This window comes from Cervus canadensis, chromosome 19 (genome assembly GCF_019320065.1).
Source record: "Cervus canadensis isolate Bull #8, Minnesota chromosome 19, ASM1932006v1, whole genome shotgun sequence".
NCBI classification, from domain to species: domain Eukaryota; kingdom Metazoa; phylum Chordata; class Mammalia; order Artiodactyla; family Cervidae; genus Cervus; species Cervus canadensis.
Window position 1 is genome coordinate 22668015 of NC_057404.1, and position 24053 is coordinate 22692067.

General features: G+C 41.3%; 1 protein-coding gene across 1 annotated transcript in view; it reads right to left on the minus strand.

Moving 5' to 3' along the window:
• The window catches only part of LOC122422197 (cytosolic beta-glucosidase), a 121236-nt gene extending 104425 nt beyond the window's left edge, over positions 1 to 16811 (minus strand). Inside the window, exon 1 of the mRNA XM_043438511.1 lies at positions 16687 to 16811. Coding sequence (XP_043294446.1) covers positions 16687 to 16780 — 94 coding nt within the window. The 5' untranslated portion in view covers positions 16781 to 16811. The remainder of the gene's footprint in view (positions 1 to 16686) is intronic.
• Positions 16812 to 24053: the final 7242 nt, after the last annotated feature.

The window sequence follows — 24053 nt, forward strand, 5'->3', positions numbered from 1 at the left end:
GGAGTTTCCATGTGAAAGAATGATTGTAGTTGCTATAAATAGTTTCTACCATATGCCAGTTGGCAGCAGAAAGTGGTGTTTCATCAGTAACCTTCCAAAGGGGTCTTCTTAAATAAAAATGCATTTTAATAAGGGAAGCACACTTGTCTTGCAAATAGAATTTTAAGACAAGTCATCAAGATTTCACTCTGACAAATTATCAAGATTTCACCGCCCAACTAGACTGTCTCTCCCAAAGACCCTCTTACATGAAAGGAAAGCCACTGCTGCCCTTCACTGGCTCTCTAGCTTATCTTATCATTAAAGTTCCACTTCTACCAGAATTTGAATGGAGTCTGGGCTATAATTGCAATGCAATGTCCATGACAACTGCCTCAATTTCGTAGAAACTGGAAAGACTCTCTGTTTCTCCAACCCAGCACAAACCTTTCGCTCTGACTCTTAAATGGGCAAGAAACTGGAATACCTGAATGTCTTCTTGGACTCACAAATCTACCACCTTTGCAACTCCTTCCTGGAATGTTACAACTTAGTATGTTCCCTCATCTGTTCCTTAAAACCCTGCGTTGTCTTCACCACTGGGCTGGCTCCAAGTTCCATGCTGCCTTTGGCTGCTTTGTTTCTTGTGGGCTTTATCACATCATGTTCTCCCCCAGTCACAAATGAGTTTCCAATGAGTTTCATGACAACAATCACGTAATCCATCACCCAGCCTCTATAAAATAAGGAATGCACATTGATGTTTTAAAAGCCCCCTTCCCTGGAGAGGAGTCAGGAGTTGCCAAGTGGGGAAGAAGCAGTAAAGGAAGGAACACTGGGTGGATAGGCAGACATTCTCCCTCTCTTCTCTTCAACCAGAGATGCTCTATCAGGATCTGTTTTATTAAAGTTCTAAGTTAGATTTTCCTTGAAAACTGAGTTCTGCTGCATTAAAAACTGTTATAAAATCACTGGTCTAGAAGATGCCTCAAGTTCTTTCTAATCATTCTCATCTTCTGGAAAAATGCCACATCCTTGTGGGCAATTCTGAATCTTTTGATTTCTTTTATAGCACTTAATCCAGACTTTGCAACCTGCTTCTTTTCTGTTTCCCTCTATAACCCTATCTCAAGGATTCTCCTCTTTCATGACTTGAACTATCAGCTAAACACTGATAACTGCCAGCAAATCCAATCCAAAAAATGGAGATATGAATTTCCAGTCACTTCCTAGGCATTTCCATTTAAATACCTTAAGGAAATTTCAACCCCAAATTGAATCTACCAAATTATATATCTACCAAGCAAATTCCAATACCGCTCCTTCTCCAGTGTATTGTATTTCTATTCATAGACTCATCAGCCAGAAAGTTCCCTAAACTGTTATCACAAGAGTCATCTTAGTCTTCCTTCTATTTCCTTCACACCCTACATTATACTCATGGGCTTCTCTGATAGCTCAGTCGGTAAAGAATCTGCCTGCAATGCAAGAGACCCCAATTCAATTCCTGGGTCAGGAAGATCTGCTGGAGAAGGGATAGGCTACCCACTCCAGTATTCTGGGGCTTCCCTTGTGGCTCAGCTGGTAAAAAGTCACCTGCAATGAGGGAGACCTGGATTCAATCTCTGGTTTGGGAAGATCCCCTGGAGAAGGGAAAGGCTACCCACTTCGGTATTCTGGCCTGGAGAATTCCATGGACTGTATAGACCATGGGGTCACAAAGAGTTGGACACAACTGAGTGACTTTCACTCCATTATGTTCACGAATATTTCCTTTTGGTTCTCTCTCAATGATGCCTCTTTCTGGTTTTTTCTCCATTTTGTCCCCTCTACCCAAACTCAGGCCTTTATCACCATCTTCCTCATCTATTGCAATAGCCTAATAACTGTTCCTTTGTTTCCATGTCTTCTTCCTTCAGTTCCTCCTCCACTCTGATGACAAAACTCTTCTAATATATGGACTTGACTGTAGCACTTCCTGTGCTTAATATTTTGTGGGTCCCAAGAACCCAGAGCACAAGATCCTGACACCAGCTCCTTAGCTTGGCACCTTATGTACATCATGACAAGGCCCTACCTGTCTCTCTGGCTTTAGGTCCTGCCATTCACCCTGTCATCAGAAAACATAACCTATGGCAGAATTTCTCAAATCATCAGCCATCCACAACACAATCACACAGAGCGTTTATTTTTAAAAAATATAAATTCCTGGGCCCCATCTATAAATATCACTATTAAATAACCAAGTATAGGCCCCCAAATCTTGAAACAAGAACTTCAGGTGTTGCTAGTACATTCTAAAGTATTAGCGTTTTGTTTCTTCTACTTTAAGTTGTCACATGATATCATAGTCATGTGTTTGCCTCTACCTCACTAGAATCTTGGATTCAAATGATCATTCTACTGACCTTTTAAACCTCCAGTACCCACAGTAAATAAATATCTAGGAAGAACTATGCAGTAGTAATTCAAATAAACATTCATTCAATTTACTTTAATTACTAATTCATCCCCAGGAACCATCCAAGTGCAACCTGGAGATAGACCTCTTCAGAATCTTCTTGCATAACTTCTCTACAACCAAGAAAGAAATCATCATCTAAGTCAATCATATTGTAGGCTTAGTAGAGCTGTACCCGATCTTTCTTTGAGCCACAGAGCATGTACTAGCATGCCCCTAGAGGACGTTTGGCCCAGCTGTATAGTTTCTATGCTGAGAACTCTTCTCTTTTCCCTTCATCTTATCAGTTGAGCCACAAGAGTGTATTGTGTGCCTATGTCCGACAGGCTCTTGGCACCACAAAGAATCCGAGGATTTTGTTGGGGGGGGGGGGGGGCAGGGTCTATGTACTAGTTACAGATTTTCTATGCAGTAAACCTGGTTTATATGTACATTGTAAATTTAGCCAGCTACTTTGTTGAAATAATCCCAATGAATTGGAACTGACAGGACTAAGAATATCCAAAATTTATAGTTTGAGTCCAAACCAGATATTCCCCTATTACATAGATGGGACTTCATCAATCTTGTTCCCTAGTGTTTAAGTGGGTATGTTTCCTAAAACTGTACAAATGTTAGATTTTTAATTTTTGGTAATATGATATTACACAGAAATTGTTTTTCTTCTGTTATTGTTCAGCTCAGTCATTTTTAAATATGCTTAACCCTTATGAGTCACTTCTGTTATTTCATGTCTTCTGTTGTGTTTTTTTTTTTTTTTCAATTTCCCTTGGTATAGCAATGTCTTTGTCTTTGTTACTAATTTCTAAGAACTCATTTATGGCTAAGGATGTTAACTGTTTGTCATGCAATGCAAATGAAATACTGTATTTTATTGTCAGTAATTTACTATGGTGTTTTGTATTTTGCTTGTATATTAAAATATAATCATGTTGTGTTTTTTAAAAAAAAAAAAAGAACCAGAGGATACAGCACCTCCATCCCCATGTCTTGCTCTTCACACAAACACAATAAACAGTGACCAAAGGCCCTTTGTAATATTTCAGTCTGTGAAAGAGCCTTAGTCTCTTACACTCTGGTGCAGAATGGCTGCCGTGCATCCCTAATCAGAGCCTGCCACCCAAACCTGGATAATAATTTGTAAGATATATGAAGGAATGGACCATCAAGAGAAAATGTTGCTCTTTCAAAGATCCCCCAGTATGCATCTGTATGATGGACTACAATAACTCCAAAGGAAGATTATTGTCTTTAGAGTAAATAATGCACTTCTTTCCCCAAGTCTCAAAGCCTGCATTTAAATGATTATTCATGGGTGTTATGGGAGTCTTTAAGCCTTAGCTGGGCAATTCCCAACATAAAAATGGGTCATGTTTCAAAAACCATCTTTATGAGTCACCTGCCCAGAAACTCACCATTGCCTCTTACATTACTTTCCAAATTCCCAGGTCAACCCCCAAAATCTATTTATCTCATTACACACCTGAAGGGCATTCAGTGACACCAATCCCTATTTACAACACCATTCCTTTGCGAACATGTCCTCTAAATTCCCAGTCAAGTGACATGTAAAAACATTTCTCTCTGCATGCGGACATGCATGGGGAAAGATGAAAGGATGAAAATGAGAAGCAAATGAGATCAGATACTTCCAGAAAACAGAATCCTGTTAATCTTACACAAACATTCATGAAATGCCTTTCTCCACATGGTTACTGCTCATTAGGGACAAAGAATTATAGCCTCCACTTTCAAGAGAGAGCTTTTCAGAATCTGAAGTAACTCCCACCCACTCCTTGCTACCTAGTTGAAACATAAACATGGTTATAAGAGAATCTGACATTGAATATGAAACCATCCAAACTCTTGCCTATATTTTCAATTTGTCCCCTAACTCCATTAAGTACCTATTATGATTAGCATACATTTTAAACTGGTGCATCACAGGAAATAGTCTCCTATTTTGAATCAACTTAAAGCCAAATATATCAACATTTACTGTTTCAAAATATAAAATAGTCTGTTTTTGATTAAAAAAAGGAGATGAAAATCTAGCTTGGTTTTTTTTTTTGCTATTATTAAAATGTAAAGGATTTTTAAAATCTCATTTATTTTGTCAATTGGTTCTGCTTAGCACTCTTCAGCCCAGTCCACTCTCAATTATCCATGCTAAGGAAGGAGGATCAGTGGCCTGGATAATCTAAAACAGCAGACAATTTTAAAAGCCCTTGCACTTGGCCTAGGCATACTTTACAATCAAAGTCTGATTATCCACACTAATGAAAGGAAGAACAGGCACCTTGAGAAAGATCCTAAGCCAATACAGATCTTCTCAGCTCAAGACAGTGTCCCACACAGCAGAGGAGAAGGAAAATAACAGGGCTGCAGCTGCTCCCTTGCCATCTGGAATACCAGCCCTCAGTGTAATAGCCATGCTAATATCGTATCAATCCATATCAATATTTCTCATGATATTGCACGCATGCTAAGTTGCTTCAGTCATGTCTGACTCTTGGCGACCCTTTGGACTGTTGCCCACCAGGCTCCTCTGTCCATGGGATCCTCCAGGCAAGAATACTGGAGTGGGTTGCCATGTCCCCCTCCAGGGGATCTTCCCTACCCAGGGATGGAACCCGCGTCTCCTGCAGCTTCTGCATTGCAGGTGAATTCTTTACCCCTGAGCCACTGGAGAAGCCCCTCTCATGATATTAATCATTATTAAAAGCATGGAGTTATGCCCAAATGCTCTCAGGGAAAAAGTCATATTATCCATATAGTTCCAAAGAGTTAATACAATAGACTGTTATAGGTATTAAAAATGTCTTTGGGTGGCTTCCTTTGCATATCCCACTCCCAGCTCCTTACTATCTCTACCAAGCTCCCATAATATACTCAGATGAGTAGCATATAGGATGAAGGCAAAAGAGGCAGTATGCTGCAGTAGGGAAGGAGACCCAGCCTGGAAGTTAAGAAGCCTGGATCTTTGTCCTCTGTTCGTCTCTGCGCATGCCAGAAGTCAGGTATGCATTCAAGCAGAGGGAACAGTGCGTGCAACAGTACATGAAGGTCATGGCACATTCAAAGAATTACTTGTGCTTCATTTTGGTCAAAGAATAAGATACAAATGAAAAGGAAACAAGAGATGAAACTGGGGATATAGTCAGAGGTAAAATTACAAAGAGTTGTTTTTTGTTTTTTTTTTTTTAATGCCATGCACGGATTCAGAAATAGTTCTGTAGAAGGCAAGAAGACAATTAAATAATTGTTAAATTGTACTGAACACATGTAGTTTGCCCAGTGCAAATCTAAACAGCTGATGTTCATAAACATATTTATAACAACCAAGACAGGTACCCCTACTATTCCCATTTTACACATGAGGAAATGAGGTACAAAGCTTGGTTGTTTCCAAAGATCACACAACTGGTAAGAGGTGAAGTTAGAGTTCAAACTTGGTCTGTTTGATTTCAGAGCTCATGCTATCTCTCAAGAAATGGAAGGATTCCCCTGGAGGTCCAGTGGTTAAGACTCTACACTTCCGATGCAGAGGACTCAGGTTTGATCCCTGGTTGGGGAACTAAGACCCTATATGCTGCACGGGGCAGCCAAAAAGTAAAAACTAAAAACTGAGGACCACTTAGCTTCTCTTACAAAAAAAAAAAAAAAAAATCATTAAAAAAAAGAAATGGAATGAAGTGGTCAGAATTTTAAAAGACCAAGCTAGAAGCAGGGTGTTAGAGAGAGTAGAGGAAAGTGGAGGGGAGGCAAGAGAATTTAAGACAAAAGATGGTGAGTTTTGAAACTAAAAAAAAGGAAGCAGTAATGGGGAAGATGGGTGTAACCAAGGGGTTTAAAAGAGATAGAACAAAAAAATAATTGATTAAATAAAGAAGGGTAAGAGGAACAGTCTAGCATGAGTCCCATATTTCTGTCTGGGACACTATGTGATGACCCAATAATTCTTGAAGAATCACTTAAGCTTTGCACCAGTGAACTTACCTGGAAAGCAACCCCTGCCAGATGGGCAGGCCCAAGAAAGAACAGTCTTTTTTTCAGTACAATGCTGGCACACATTTATCCAAATAAACAAATGTCCCAGCTTAACTGATGAATTTGGTGGTGACAAATTAATTTATGTACAGATATGTAGGACACGATATAGAACTCTACTCCAAACAGGAGATGTAGCAAATTTACTGAGATGCAGCAAATTTTCTCTTAGCTTCAAAGATGCATATTGATTCACATTTGTTTTGTTTTCCTTTTTTGCTTCTTTTTATTTTTAATTAGGGGATAATTACAATATTGTGATGGTTTCTACAATATAAGCAGCTCATGCAGTTCAACAGCAGAAAAACAAACAACCCAATCAAAAAGTGGGCAGAAGACCTAAACAGACATTTCTCCAAATAAGACATACAGATGGGTAATAAACACATGAAAAGATGCTCCCCATTGCTCCTTATTAGAGAAATGCACATCAAAACCACAATGAGGTATCGTCTCACACCAGTCAGAATGGCCACCATCAAAAAGTATACAAACAGTAAATGCTGAGGAAGGTGTGGAGAAAAGGGAACCCTCTTGCACTGTTGGTAGGAATGCAAATTGATATAGCCACTATGGAGAACAACATGGAGATTCCTGAAAAAATTAGGAATAAAACTACAATATGTTCCAGCAATCCCACTATTGGGCATATACCCTGAGGAAACCATAATTGAAAAAGACATGCATATCACATTTGCTTTCTATGCAACATCCATGTATATAGAAAGATAGAGAGGAGAGAAAAAGAGGCAAATGTGTTATAGTCTATCAGGATATATTTAAGTATCTTACAGAAATCAAAACCATCTATAGAACATTCCTATTAGTATAAACAAAAGTGGATGAGTGCATGAAAATCTGTGAATGTATACAAGGAGACTGAAGTATGGACTCAAAATCTGAAGACACCTCTCTGGCTGATTTTTTTATTTGTTTGCTTGTTTGTATATTTTAAATGCTCTACAATTATTTTGTAGTAATTCCATCATACAGGTAAAAATGCTTTTTCCTAAACATATGTGATAAGCATTCATTCAGTATCAAGAACTTTGCTGACAGCAAAGAATATGTAAGCAGGCAGACTGATATCGGCAAATACCCAACATGTACCAACAGTGATGGCAGCAGATACCTTTCATCATTGCCCAGGAAGCCAACTCGTTATCAGGAAACCTGGTACATGGAGAATCTGTGTTGGTCCTTTACTGGACTGGAACCTGGTGGTCCAGAGTCAACAATGAGAAAGTGAAAGAAGGAAAGAGGCTAATATTCCCTGGGTTAAGCAGCCAGCTTTCACGTTCCAGGGAATCAGCCAGAAATAGAAAGATAAAGAGAGGAAGAGAAAGAAAGACATGGGGGCCAAAGCTCTGATGGAGCAAAGGTGTTTTAATCAACATGGTGTGGGCATATATACTGTCTTACAAGGTAGTTATTCTCAGCAAAGATAAAGATTAAAATTCCAGACTTACAAAACACAAGGCGATCCCTATTAAAGAGAGAAGAGGGTACTTATCACCATAATGAGAAACTAACAAAGGAAATGCCTGGATTCCTCAGCCCAGGGAAAGGCGTGCCTCTCCTCTTAATTCCTGAGTATTCAGGAATTAATAAGGACCAAAGGATTCCTGACAGATCCAAAACAGCACACAGGAAGCTTCCTGTAAGATGCTTCCTGACAAATCTGTGTCCAGAATAAAGGGATGTAAGAAAGGATGAAAAGTACAAATGGCTTAGAGCAGCTGACCCCAGAGGCAGGCACTTTTCTTGATCATAGCACCCATCCTCCACCATGGCTTTTCTCAGACTCTCTCAATATTTCACTTTCTCTCATTGCCTGAAATGCCATCAATTCCATGTTATCGCATCCTCTTTCTGAAAAGCGTAAGACTAGAAAATTCCCAGAGCTTGGATGTGTTAGTGATAGAGAGAAGGAAGATAAGGGTAAGAAGAAGATGGGGGAATTCATTTGCTAAACTTTGAATAATACTGTATGGTTTATAAGACACTTTTGTTCTATAAATGCATGTTAATAAGGACTTCCAGTTCAAGATGGGGAGTGGAATGGACATATTTAATTCCTCTCCCTCTCACAACCCCACTGAAATGACAATCAATTTTTTTTTTTTTAAATCCATGACATAACTGAAAACCAAAAAAGCCCCTAAAGAATGCCACATTGACTAAAGTATTTGTGGCAAACAGAAAGTAACTAGAATGGAATTGTCTGAGAAACTAAAGCAAAGGATTACAATGCACACGGACACACACACACACACACACACACACACAATGGCTGGTAAGGATTAAGAGGGGTTGCCCTAGAGAATCTATGGGTCAGCCACTGCAGAGAGCAGAACAGACTCAGAGCGATCATCAGAGTAATTAACTAAAGGATTATTTAACACGCTGCCAGCCTGACTGGTTCCTCTCCCACCCTTCAAACAGAGCAGTTGGTGCTGCCTTCACCCCTACCTTGAAGTTACAAGATATGCTTAATAAAAGTGAGATATGTGACAGGAAAAGATGGCTATCAAGGGTACTGAGACAGTCCAGAAAGGCAGAATAAACTCTAGAACTAAATATGAATTTGAAGGGTAGTACAGATGGGAAACAAAAGTCAAAAGTGAACAATGAGACAGAGAAAGATGAATATGGTATGATCTCACAGTGGAATCTAAGGAAACAGAAAAAAAACCAACTCATAGAGAAAAAATAATCAGATCCATATCCTCTACAGATGGGGGGTGAGACATGACAATTATACCTCAGTTAAACTGATGAAAAAAGAAAGACTTGATAAAAACACTTTTAAAAGGCAAACAAAAACATTCTTTTTTAAAGTCCTCATTATCTGGCAATTATTGAGATCTAAACCTTGGCTTCCTTCCCTTTCATACATAGTCCTTTATGAGTAGACTGACCATCAATGGGTCCCACTCAATTACACAGAACCCTGCTTCTTACAGGATCAGGATTGTTTCAGTTGAACAAAACCACTTAACTTCAAGGGAAGCCTAACTCAGTTACTCATATCAATGTATTCTTTCAATCAAAATCATCAATGGGTATTCCAGGATCACTAACCACTTGACAAAGACAAATAGCATGAAAGATGAGGACCCAAATAAACAAATAACCCAAAGATTTCAAAGTGATACAAAAAAGGGGGGGGGCGGGGAGACAATTTTTAAACTAGCATTTTTTAAAAGATTTAAAGAATGACTACATCCAAAAAACAAAACATGACTTCCTGGAAATTAGACAATCAAAGAATAAAAATGTGTTCCTAAAACTTAAAAATATGATTGCCATAATTAAATACTTCATAGAGAGGTTGAAAGATAGAATGAACAAAGCTAATGCCCAAATTAGTAGTCTGAAAGAAAAAGTTGGGGAAATCAACCCAGATCCAGAGAAGCACACAATGTAAGAAAAAGTTCTCCAATACTTACCCAATGAAATTTAATTAAAAAGGAGCAAAAGGGAGATGAGCATCAGGGATTTTGCAGGTGAAAAATCTGAGGCTTGGAGAAATTAAGAGATTTAACTCTCCACTAGTTCACAAACAGTCTGATATAGTCTTCATATGTCCCACTCATAAACCTAAAGCAAAAATTCAATCCGTACATGAAATTGTGGCCTCAGTGGTTGATTACAGCTGGTACCCACTCTGATTAGTTAAGTGAGTGCCAGGCTAGTCAAGTCAGTTGTTGACATCTGGCCTCTACACTTAATGGTCAATGAAGATGCTGCCAGTAGTCTGTCCCATACCAGCGACTGATGGTTGGAATTTCCTCTCATTAGTCAATGTAGGTGCGAGTTCAGTCTATGACAATTTTTTTTACAGTTAACATTTGATTGGTCAGTGTATCAGCTGATGAATATCTGAATGCCATCCCGGCCAAAGCCCATACTTGTTTGATGATGCCTACATAATTTCATCATACAATCAAAAATGGGGGGAACTACTGAGTTTTTGTGGATCTCAAATTTGAAACTGGGGGAAAGAAATAAGGGTAGTTTCTCTCACCTCAACTTCAAGGTATGAGAAATTTCATGGATAAATTCTTACCCCTCTTCCTCCTTTTTATAAATGTCCATGCTTTTAAGTCTGCTTCCACTCCTTTCTTAGATGGTTCATACAAAGGGCAGATCAGTTTGGTGAACACTGTACCAGAAGACTACCAAGGATAGCCAAAAGATAAATCCCCAGCTGAAATGTTTGCTCCAAGGAGTTTAGTAGAAATTAGGAAGCCAGATACACAGCCAAAACTGGTTGAGTGGAGGAAGCAAACAGGAAGCGGTCTAAAGAAATATGGGGCCTGTGCTGACACCTACAGCAGGTAGATAAAATGGGCCTCTAGCTCAGGTTGTATCACTGAATTCAGTTTTTAAAAGGTACAGAGAAGAAACAACCTGGATAGAATCACTATAGGCCTTCCCTGGTGGCCCAGTGTTTAAGAATCCACCTGCCATTGCAGGAAACATGGGTTTGATTCCTGCTCCAGGAAGATCCCACAGGCCTGGGAACAACTAAGCTGTTGCATTGAAACTACTGAGCCCCCACTCTAGAGTCGGAGAGCTGCAACTACTGAAGCCCCTGTACCACAGAGCCATGCTCTGCAACAAGAGAAGTCACCGCAATGAAAAGCCCATGCACTGCAAACTAGAGCAGCCCCCGCTCAGCTCACTGTAACTAGAGAAAGCCTGCTCGCAGCAATGAAGACCCAGAGCAGTCAAAAATTGATTAATTAAAAAAAAAAAAAAACACGAATCACTTAAAATTGGACCTAAAAGCAAAGAATTTGTTCATTCTCCCACTTTTGTAAGCACAAAAGAACCCCAAGTTTCTCAACTACAGGAGTTCATCTTTGATACACCAACGCAAATAGAAGGCCCAATTTTGAGGCCAGCCTCAATATCTGCCAACATAAAGTCAAAATCCAAGTTAAATCATATTCCAAACATTACACTGATATCCAGTGCATCATGGAGGGTTGGTAATCACATTCATAAAACTGAGGGCTTTATCTCCTTAAAAACCACAAACTTGGATTCTACCAGGAGGCCTTAGTGGAGTAGTTTTAGACTTTACTTAGGACCCGTAGGATTTTTGCAGAGTACATTCACCCCTTTAGAGCCTTCCCTGAAATTACTGGGAGTTACAAGCTCATAAGAGTTGTACAATCAGGTCCTAAAAGTTATTTTCATAGGCCCGCCGTGGCTTACCAAGGAAGTAAACAATGGCCCTGAACTATCTGCTGTTTTGTGCCTCATGTTCCCTGCAGCCAGAGACACAGGCAAAGAGTTTCATAAAGGGTTAAAAATCATGGGGATTTTCTTCGTGCTTTAAAATATTGCATGAGATTCACTTCTGTACAAATGATGATTATCTTCATTTTCTTCCCTGCCTCTTTGTCTAACGAATACATTTTTACAGGTTTTACAGGGTTCTTTACAACTCACCTAAAACACATAATTTTCCTCCTGCTTATATCACTTATTATTTATTTATTAGATTTATATGGTGCTTTCCTCTGAAAAGCTCTAGGCACCATGAAACCAACTCTGGTATAATAAACATTAAACTCTTCTTAAAAACCATAGCCAAGGAAGTAGCCAGCATGAAGGTGAATGAGACATGGACAAGGACAGAAAGAAGAAAGAGCCACAGGTCTGGTGAAATACATAAGCAAATAGTACGTTAGGAAGCCTAGTGACTGAAAGGCCTGTTTTGCCCTTTCTGGTCACTCTGCTTGCAAAGACCCTGACAGTGACTTCCATTCCAAGTAACAGAGCCAAAATATCACAGATTCTGGGTGGTGGTGGGCATGGATCTGTAGCGGAGGGCAGGGGCCATGGAGTATGATAGCTCTCTCTCCAGACTCAGGAGAGGGTGTCTGAAAACAAAGATACCTACACAGACAATGTGTTTTGAAAATCAATATAAAAAGATACATCATGATGTTTTAGAATAAATGACCAAGATAGATCTTTTTTTTTTTTATAAATACAGTTGCTGCTCAGTCCTCAGTTCTGCTAAGTGTCCATGACTTCCAAATAAAGATTCTGTGAACTTTCAGAGGCCAGGGAAGCTCAAAAGTTCAATTATCAAAATTAGAAAGTGACAAGGTGACTTCAGCTTTTAAATTCCAGGCCACATTGATCTGACAAAGCCATGTGTTGACATCCTGCATGCGTGATCCCTACAATGGTGGAAGGGGTAGTTAAACAGTAACTCCGAGTAACTGGACAAGAATGAGCAAGAAGAGTATATTCTTATTTAGGGTCCAAAGAAGAAAGGGCCATTCCCAGTAAATGGAGCAGATGACGTAGTGGGACAGAATCAAACCAGGAGAAAGAATAACATTCATCATCATTACTAGTAGTATAGTAGTGTTATTTTTATTTAGTGGATACTATGCACCAGGCATTGGTGGCTCAGACGGTAAAGCGTCTGTCTACAATGCGGGAGACCTGGCTTCGATCCCTGAGTCGGGAAGATCCCCTGGAGAAGGAAATGGCAACCCACTCCAGTACTCTGCCTGGAAAATCCCATGGACGGAGGAGCCTGGTAGGCTGCAGTCCATGGGGTCGCTAAGAGTCGGACACGACTGAGCAACTTCACTTTCACATGCACCAGCATTCTTGTGCTTCAGTTATATATGCAGACCTCTTTAATTCTCAGAACAAAGCTACAGTGTGGGTATGACCATTTTCTTAATTTTACAAATAAGGAACCTGAGACTTAAACAAGTTATTTGTCCAAAGTCACTCAGCTAGTAAGTGCTCGAGCTAGGATTCAAACCCAGCATAAAAGGATAGGTAAGAAAAGAAAGTCAGTCGGTTCAGTCGCTCAGTCATGTCCAACTCTTTGTGACCCCCTAAACCACAGCACGCCAGGCCTCCCTGTCCATCACCAACTCCTGGAGTCCACCCAAACTCATGTCCATTGAGTCGGTGATGCCATCCAATCATCTCATCCTCTGTCATCCCCTTCTCCTCCTGCCCTCAATCCCTCCCAGCATCAGGGTCTTTCAAATGAGTCAGCTCTTTGCATCAGGTGGCCAAAGTATTGGAGTTTCAGCTTCAACATCAGTCCTTCCAATGAATATTCAGGACTGATTTCCTTTAGGATGGACTGGTTGGATCCCCTTGCTGTCCAAGAGACATTCAAGAGTCTTCTCCAACACCACAGTTCAAAAGCATCAACTCTTCAGTGCTCAGCTTTCTTGATAGTCCAACTCTCACATCCATACATGACCACTGGAAAAACCATAGCCTTGACTAGACGGACCTTTGTTGGCAAAGTAACGTTTCTGCTTTTTAATATGCTGTCTAGGCTGGTCATAACTTTCCTTCCAAGGAGTAAGCGTCTTTTAATTTCATGGCTGAAATCACCATCTGCAGTGATTTTAGAGCCCAAAAAAATAAAGTCTGACACTGTTGCCACTGTTTCCCCATCTATTTGCCATGAAGTGATGGGACCGGATGCCATGATCTAAGTTTTCTGAATGTTGAGCTTTTTTTTTTTTTAACTTTCTTTTTTTTTTTTCCATTTATTTTTATTAGTTGGAGGCTAATTACTTTACAATATTGTAATGGTTTTTGTCATACATTGACATGAATCAGCCATGGATTTACATGTATTCCCCATCCCGATCCCCCCTCCTACCTCCCTCTCTACCCGCTCCCTCTGGGTCTTTCCAGTGCACCAGGCCAGAGCACTTGTCTCATGCATCCAACCTGGGCTGGTGATCTGTTTCACTATAGATAATATACATGTTTCGATGCTGTTCTCTCGAAACATCCCACCCTTGCCTTCTCCCACAGATTCCAAAAGTCTGTTCTGTACATCTGTGTCTCTTTTTCTGTTTTGCATATAGGGTTATCGTTACCATCTTTCTAAATTCCATATTGAATGTTGAGCTTTAAGCCAACTTTTTCACTCTCCTCTCTCACTTTCATCAAGAGGCTCTTCAGTTCTTCTTCACTTTCTGCCATAAAGGTGGTGTCATCTTTATATCTGAGGTTATTGATATTTCTCCTGGCAATCTTGATTCCAGCTTGTGCTTCTTCCAGCCCAGCGTTTCTCATGATGTACTCTGCATAAAAGTTAAATAAGCAGGGTGACAATATACAGCCTTGACATATTCCTTTTCCTATTTGGAACCAGTCTGTTGTTCCATGTCCAGTTCTAACTGTTGCTTCCTGATCTGCATACAGGTTTCTCAAGAGGCAGGTCACCATGAACAGTATGAAAAGAAAAGAAAGCGGACATATAAAAGGCATCTGTGCATTGACAGAAAGGAAGATCAATTTCCCTTCTGAAAGCAGTTATGAGACAGTGAACAGCACAATAGTGGGCTAGGGATCACAAATAAAGAGCTTACAGTAAGGCAGCAGCAAGCTGGGTGTAGACAGAAAAGGGCTAGCCATGCGGAAGCCCTGTGAAGAGAGAAGCCCAGAAGGGAGCCGTATGCTTACCCCCTGCACCTGAGTGAGCAGGATCTGGAGCTGGGTACTGAAACCCACTGTCTTGTCTTGGATAACTGATTGCATATTTCAGCCAAGTTTACTCTAGAGTTCTAAAGTGAGTCATTCTCAGTAAACCCTTTGTGACTGACCCCATCTAAACATAAGTACCATTCAGGAATCACTTACTAATCCTTCAGCGTTTAACTTATATCATCTTATTTAAACCTCACAGCAACAATATAAGGTTGATAATACCATCATTATCCCCATTTACATGAGAAGGCACAGAGAAGTCGAGTAACTTGCCCAAAGTCACACAGAGCTAGGAAAAGGTAGAGGCGGACCCCAGGTCCAGGGAGTCTGACTCCACAGCCTAATTTCCTAGTCTCCATGCTATGTTCCTTCTAGAACCTGATTCTGGTCACTCCATTCCAGCACTCTGCAATCCCCTCTCAGTTCTGTCTGAACTCTCTTCCGAGAAGGAAACTAGCCAATGCAATATCTCTCATTTTTACTCCTAGAGGGTCATCTCTGTCAAGTCACCCACGCTGACCAAGTGGAGATTATCTGGGAAAGATGAAGACGGTACTACAGAGAGAGAGAAAAGTGATGTGGGATCTTGCTAAACTGGACATTCCCAGACCTTTGGAGCATGCCTTGTATCAGAGCATGAAAGTATTGGCTGCTCAGTCATGTCCAACTCTGCGACCCCATGCACTGCAGCCCCGCCAGGCTCCTCTGTCCATGGGATTCTCCAGGCAAGAACAGTGGAGTCAGTTGCCATGCACTCCTCCAGGGGATCTTCCCACCCAGGGATCAAAGCCGGGTCTCCCACAAGGCACGCTGATTCTTTACCATCTGAGCCAGCAGTCCCTGTGGAAGATGGCTTCTACCTGGCAGTTCCAGGGAGGTGAACGGAGACCAACTTCATCTGGATCGTCTGACCTCTCTCAGTTGCTCCCCTTTACTTCTCAGCCACCCAGGAAATTGGGGGGGGGGGGGGCGGCGCTGGTGCTTAATAGAAATAGAACAGGGCACCTCTCCCAACTGAAGAACATCCCTTAATGATGTCTCTTAAAATCTTTGAAGGTACTTAGTATTTTCCAACCAACAGGAGCAACTGTTTTCATTTTTAGGGAGGTCATGGCCAATGTGTTTAAGAAACAAATGATGAAAGCAACTTGCTCAATGTACACTGATGTCTCAGATAAGCTGAAACCGACCAAAAATAACAGCTGTTGCTGGGTCTTCAGCCGGTCACCACCACCACCCTTGTGTCTAAGGAAAGGGACATGGGAAGCGAGCCTCTTCTATAAGAAAAGGGGTAGTTTCATTTACACAATTATGGGCTCTTCAGTGCTTTTCTGGGACTTCCCAGGTGGCGCTAGTGGTAAGAACCCACCTGCCAATGCACGAGGCCTATGAGACGGCAGGTTCGATCCCTGAGTCGAAGATCCTCTGGAGGAGGGCATGGCAACCCACTCCAGTATTCTGGCCTGGAGAATCCCCATGGACAGAGGAGCTGGCGGGCTACAGTCCATGGGGTCGCACAGAGTCGGACACGACTGAGCGACTTAGCACGCAGGCACAGTGCTTTTCCTTCTTTGTTTTTTTTTTTTTTCCTTTGCCTCCTCATCCCCACCTTCTTCCGCAGACATACAGAATCCATGACAAGGCATCCAGCCCAGCCCTAGAGGAGGGCAAGGAGTTTCTCCTACCTTCCACTTGATAAGCTGAGGTGGCTGCCCCCCATCCAAATCCTGCAGGGAAAGCCATGTGTTTCAGAGACAGCGGACCCGGACACTCGGGCATCGGAGCGGCACCTTTCAGGCAGAGGCCCGCAGTTGCGCAAACAGTAAGTGAACTCTCACCCCGGCTGAAGTCTCGGATCGTGAGCGAATATGCAAATAAGAAGGGAGCCTGATTAAACGACTCTGCTTGAATGGCCACAGCCTGGATAGGAAGCCAAGTCACTGTGTTCAGGGGGAGTGTCTATAGTTTCTTCCCCGGACACACCCTGATTCTTAACAGAGTTGGGCCAGCCTGGGCACAGACCTAGTCCCTGCAGGGCACCCGTCCTTCTAATCTTATGAAATATATGGACATTGCTTTTAAAAGTCACGTAAACCCTTGTGGCTCAGCTGGTAAAGAATCTGCCTGCAATGTGAGAGACCTGGGTTTGATCCCTGGGTTGGGAAGATCCCCTGGAGAAGGGAAAGGCTACCCACTCCAATATTCTGGCCTAGAGAATTCCATGGACTGTATAGTCCATGGGGTCACAAAGAGTCAGACAGGACTGAGTGACTTTCACTTTCACTTTGGGCTTCCCTGGTGGCTCAGATAGTAAAGCGTCTGCCTGCAATGCAGGAGACCCAGGTTCGATCCCCGAGTTTGGAAGATCCCCTGGAGAAGGAAATGTCAACCCACTCTGGTACTCTTGCCTGGAGAATGCCATGGACGGAGGAACCTGGTAGGCTACAGTCCTTGGGGTCACAAAGAGTCGGACACGACTGAGTAACTTCACTTTCTTTCTTTAATCCTCCTAGAACTTTCCCTTGACCAATTCCTCCCAATTCCTTATCCCCATGCCCTAGAGGTAACTATCCTCAGCTGTTTCTGCTGGTTTTTATTTTCATGTTGCTTCCCAGGTGGCGCTAGTGGTAAAGAAGCTGCCTGCCAATGCAGGAGGCATAAAAAAGGCAGGTCTGATCCCTGGGAGTGAATGATCCCCTGAAGGAAGCATGGCAACCCACTCCAGTATTCTAGCCTGGAGAATCCCATGGACAGAAGAGCGTGGAGGGCTACACCCCATAGGGTCCAAAGAGTTGGACACGACTGAAGCCTGCTCGGTATAGGTATGTATGTCTAAGCAATAGGCTGATACTGGTGCTTCTTAATTTGTTTTTCAATTTTCCATAGTAACTATTGACTTCTGGATAGAAGGGTGGAAGATCCCAGCATGTGTGTGTTCTCCCTTTCTCTCCCCTTCCTCCGTTCCCCACGATGTGGTTAGATTACTATTTCTGTTTAAATAAATATTCACTATTTACATGAATTTGACCAAGTATGGCTCAAAGCTAAACCATGTAGCATACCACACTTATGTGAAGCTTTTTATTTTCTCTAGGGTTCATCAACTGTCTGGTTTTAATATTTAATTTCCTGTATGCTTGTCACTAACTTATCCCCACACAGTCTGCCTGGGCTATGAATCTATGTTCAGACATTTCTGTTTTCCTGCTCCACGCTGCACTGTTTATTTCTCAGGCAGCCACAGATGTACCTGGTCTGCAGCCTCCTGCATCAGCTCTAGGATTTCTCCCTCTTTGTTTCTTTTCCCTTTTTAGAGAAGCAAGCCCTTGAATAACTCTCTGATACAAAGGGCATGCTGCTGCTGCTAAGTCACTTCAGTTGTGTCCGACTCTGTGCGACCCCATGGACAGCAGCCCACCAGGCTCCTCTGTCCCTGGGATTCTCCAGGCAAGAACACTGGAGTGGGTTGCCATTTCCTTCTCCAACAAAGGGCATAGGAGGCATATTTTTTGAAATCCCATAGTTCTACAATTATCTTTATTCTAATGTCACACTTGATATGTAGTTTGGCTACTCTGGAATTTTATGACACAGATAATTTTCACTCAGAATTTTGAAAGCATTGGTTTATGGCTTTCTAGCTTCTGGTGTGGCAATTGAGAAGTCTGATGACAAGCCAAGCCTCATCTTTCATATGTCACCCGTTTCGTGCCTCAGCTCACTCTCATTGCTCCCCGACCTTCTCTTTCTGAAATTTCAGTCGCGTGCCTCATGTGGACCTTCTCATCCACTGTGCCAGACACAGCGTGTGGACCATAGTCATGAGGATGCTGACTATAGGGGAAGCCGGGTGGAGGGTACACAGGGACATTCTCCACTATCTATGCACCTTTCCTATACATCTAAAACTGATCCAAAATTAAGTTGACTTTTTTAATGCCTGGGGAGAGAGGAGTTAGGAAAAATCAAAATGAGGAAAGTTATTTCTTCAGTTCAAGTGTGTTAGTCGCACAGTTATGTCTGACTCTTTGCCACCCCAAGTACTGTAGGCCGCCAGGCTCCTCTATACATGGGATTCTCCAGGCAAGAATACTGGAGTAGGTAGCCATTCCCTTCTCCAGATCTTCCCAAACCAGGGATCAAACCTGGGTCTCCGCATTGCAGGCAGATTCTTTACCATCTGAATCACCAGGGAAGCCCCCAGTTCCTCTAAGACAGCAATAATACATCCTACACTGTGTAAGACAGGAACATAAGATTGGATCAAAGTATAGCTAGGTTGAAATCCTACCCTCTCTAGTAATCCTAATCCTAGGAAAAAAGAAGAGATTAACTATCAAAGGAAATGAGGGAAGACATTTAAAGGGTATGTGTTTGGTGACATAACATAAAAAACACAAGGCATGATATTAAAGTCCCTCTAGTCTTTCAGTTCTGAAGCAATCATAAACTGAATGAAAAATAAATAAATATTAAAATATTTTCACTATGGAACACTAGATGGCAGTATTGTAATTTTTTAGGTTTACAAATTGCTGTGTGAAGTGTTACTAACATTTCCTTATCCCACCAATGGACATCTACACCATAACCCCTAGCTTCCAATGATTTTTCTCCAGAAAGAAAAATCTACCTTCTCAGTGCTTCACATTCTCTGAAATTATTAGACCACAAATGGCAGGATCTAATTTTTCTCAGCTCTGGTGGCATTCTGCAATCTAGCATTCGTAAGCATCTTGGTGTCAGGACCTCTTTACATCCTTAAAAAGAACTGAAGCCCTAAAGAGCTTTTTTAAAATATGATTTGTATTTACCAACATTTATTCTATTTGAAATTAACACTGAGATTTTTAAAATATTTACTGATGAATTCAACTAAATAGCAATAAAAAGCATGTGAGCATAAATATTTTATGAAAAGTAATCATATAATCATAAACAAAGAATATTTAGTGAGAAGAGTGTTTTGCATCTTTGCAAATCTCTTTTATTCCTGGCTTAAGAGAAGACAGCTGGATGTTTATATCTGCTTTCATTTGATCCGTTGCCTCTGGAAAACTCCTCTGTACACTCATGGAGGAAAGAAAGATGAGAGTGGAAAAGACAAATCATGTCTCAGGATAAGTATGGGCCCCCCAAAGGGTCTTCAGGCCCCAGGGGTACCTTTGCTCCACCGGCACCATCTCCAATACCTCCCTTTGCTTCCCACAGTCTCTCTGTTCTAGCCTTAGAGAGAGCTCATTCCACTAACACTCCCCACACTAAAACCCTCTTGGCTAGAAGACCTGTGAATTTGCAGCCCCCATCTTCAGTAAGAAAAAAAGTTATTTCTTAGTTTTCTTTATACAAAAGAACTCTGATTTCATGGCCCCATCTAGCAAGACTGTCTGGTAATTTAATTTGTTATTGAGTCCCCTCCACTCCATTTTAGGGCCAAATAAGAAAATTCAGGTCTTTTGAAGACGATGTTTTAAATGCTTGATGTCCCCATCCTCCCACTTCCCAATTTTAATCCCTACTAGTTCATGCTAATTCGTCCACTATCTAGTCTCTACACCTGCCATTGCCCCCTGCAGTCCACTAACTCTCAGCTTTTGAGACATAGGAACCCTTTAAGGGTGTACATCTGAACCCTCAGGTTCAACTCACTTTCAAAACCACACAATAATCCCTTTAAGATCCTACCACCTTCCCAGCGTCCTGCTTCAGGACAGCACACCAAATCCTGCCATTCAGGACAGGCCACTGACCTCTGTCCACATTCAAAACTGAAGGGAATTGAATATATGACTTGCATTATGGGTTTGGCTGCAGCCGTGTTCTTTCTTTTTCTTTTCTTTTTTTTTGTAATTAATGTATTTATTTTAATTGGAGGCTACTTACTTTACAATATTGTAGTGATTTTGTCATATATTGACATGAATCAGCCATGGGTGTACATGTGTTCCCCATCCTGAACCCCCCCTCCCACCTCCCTCTCCATCCCATCCCTCAGGGTCATCCCAGTGCACCAGCCCTGAGCACCCTGTCTCATGCATCCAACCTGGGCTGGTGATCTGTTTCACATATGATAATATACATGTTTCAATGCTGTTCTCTCAGATCATCCCACCCTCGCCTTCTCCCACAGAGTCCAAAAGACTATTCTATCATCTCTTTTGCTGTCTCACATATAGAGCCATTGTTACCATCTTTCTAAATTCCATATATATGCATTAGTATACTGTATTGGTGTTTTTTTTTCTGACTTACTTCACTCTGTATAATAGGCTCCAGTTTCATCCACCTCATTAGAACTGACTCAAATGTATTCTTTTTAATGGCTAAGTAATATTCCATTGTGTATATATACCACAGCTTTCTTATCCATGCATCTGCCATTTTACATCTAGGTTGCTTCCATGTCCGGGCTATTGTAAACAGTTGCAGCCAGGCTCTTTCTAGAAATCCTGGAGTGCTCAAAGACTATAAATGCTGTACCCCCTGAGGTAAAAGTATATCTCAACAGAAACTCTTCTTTGCTGACAAGCTGTTACTCAGTAGAGATTCAGCACCATCAGTCAGACTTTGACCCTCCCAAACTGAAAGAGCAAGATTCAAAAACCCTGGCATTCACCATGTTCCTGTATAGCTTTGTCAGGAGAAAAGTGAGGGTCTACATAAGCATTTTTCTCTCTGCAGCAGAGATTGCTATGGGTTAGCTGAATCCTGGTTCCTTTTTCATCTGGGCACACAATTAGACCACATTTGTCAGCTCCGTTGCAGTTAAACGTGGCTATATGACCACGTCCTGGCCAGTGGAATGTGGGCAGAAAGAACATGCATCGCTTCCAAGCTAGGTGGAAGAAATCTGCCCAAACAACCATCCAAGTTTATCCATATGTCATTATCATCCTTCATCCAGCCACTGGATATAGAGGCTCCACTGGAAAACTTCAATGTCCTAGGTATTCCTTCGATAGAAGACGCCTAGTTCCCTGTATCACCAAGTGAAGCAGGTCCCAATACCAACCCCACAAGCAACCCACTTTGCACTATGGTGTGAATTAGAAATAAATGTTTGCTAAACCACTGAGATCAGACACAAACTGATAAATACAATCTCTGAATACTGAATAATGACGATGTTTTAAACAACACCAACAACAAAAAAAGCCCAAGGAAAAAGTTTGGTGACTTCAAAATACTCTTTTCCAGCAGGGCATCCTGTTGTGATATCCTATCAAGGGAGGAAAAAGATGGTGAGACAGAAAGTGAAGGGGGACAGGGTGGAATGAGACACACCACAGGGCAATCGTACGTGCAGTTGTGTGTGCAGTGGATTATGCCTTGATTTTCTGCCTTTGCCAAGAAAGAGCTCCTCAAATCTTGATCCAAGGGTGCATATTTTACAAAAGTGCATCCTAAACAGGGCCCTGGACTCCTGAGAGTCAGCAAGCTATTTTAATATTTCAGTATGTCTAATTGCAATTGTACATTTACTTTCTAGCGAGTCTCTCAGGCTATCTAAAACATCCATTTTATTGCTTTAGGCTGGAATTGCATAAACTCATTGTGGTAATACCAGCTTCTCATGCATGAAAATGCAAAAATGAATTAGTTATAACAATGCTCTCAGTTTCTTCACAGATAGAATCTGTCAAAACATGAAGTACAGAAAGCAAATCAGTTATAAAAGAAATCTTCAATTGTGAAGATTCTGACAACTATGATGTGTGTGTGTGTGTGCCTGCAGTTGAGGCAGTTTGTTGATCTGGGCCACCTAGAACTCAGCCAGTTCTCAGGGTTCTCTCAGTAACTGAGTCTGATTTTCCTGTGGGTATCTGCCTTTCCCCTATGCAGCCAATCTGCTTGTGGAGACACTGACGCTGCACCCCACCCAACAACCCACCATTTCCAGGGATTAATTTAAGGCCATCTTCACATCTCATTGGTTACAGGGATTAGATCTGAGTTGGGCTTGAAATCCAATCAAACACTGAGACATAAGAAAATGTATGTTAGGGTTCCTGAGAAAGACGCTTCTCACTCTTTCATAGAAGCTATCTAAAAAGACATGCTCTTCCTGCTAATTTGGAAGGCCTTGGCAACCATTTCAACAACATAAAGAGGGCTAGCTTTGGGATCTGGAGGAAAGATGGAAGAAACTGAACCTTTGAGAACTAAAAAATTCCCTTTATGCTTTAGGCTATTGGGTTGAGTTTCCTGTTACTTGCAACCAAAAGATTCATGTGCAGTATGTGTATATACTTGCACTGTGTATACATGTATCTGTATCTATATATGCATATGTGTCCATATCTATAATATTTATTTTCATGTTTATGTCTATCCACACATGTGGATTTATATAGATGTGTATAAGTTAATATAGACATAGGGACATGAAAGTCCCTATATACAGGGACATGATATATATATAATGTCCTTAATTATATACATGATTCATTTGTGCCTCTTATATATCATAAATCCCCTCCAAATAAAGGAACTTTGCTGGATATTTTTTTCCACCTGTCTTTAATGTTGGCCCGTATCACCAGTGCTGCAGTGAAGAGATCTGAGATAATTAATGGCAGGCTCAAATGGGATTCAGTTACATCATTTGCATTTATTTATTGAAGGCCATACACGCCATAAGTTTTAGCATGAAAGCAATATAAAACAACAGCAGTGTATCACTCAATATTTCAAAAAGCCATACTGCTATATAATTAAGGATTTACTATTGAGTAATTTTCAAAACAAATAAAAAAAAAATGGTCTGTCCGTCAAGGTGTTGACAGGCTGGTGCTAGCAATGGCATAGAAGTAATCACAGGAACCACTCAATATCACTCAGAGCTCAACCACTGAGCTTAGAAGCACTAAGAACAAAAGGCAGTCAGTAGAGGCAGAGCTCTTAGAAGGCCTTTTGGGAGCCTTCCAGCGCACACCCACAGCTGTGGTGTCAGATTCTATTAGCAGCGCTTCTCGGGACATCATTCATAGCCCAGCTGCCAAGGAGTCTGTCTTTCCATCAACATGATTTAAATTCAACAGAATTGTTATTC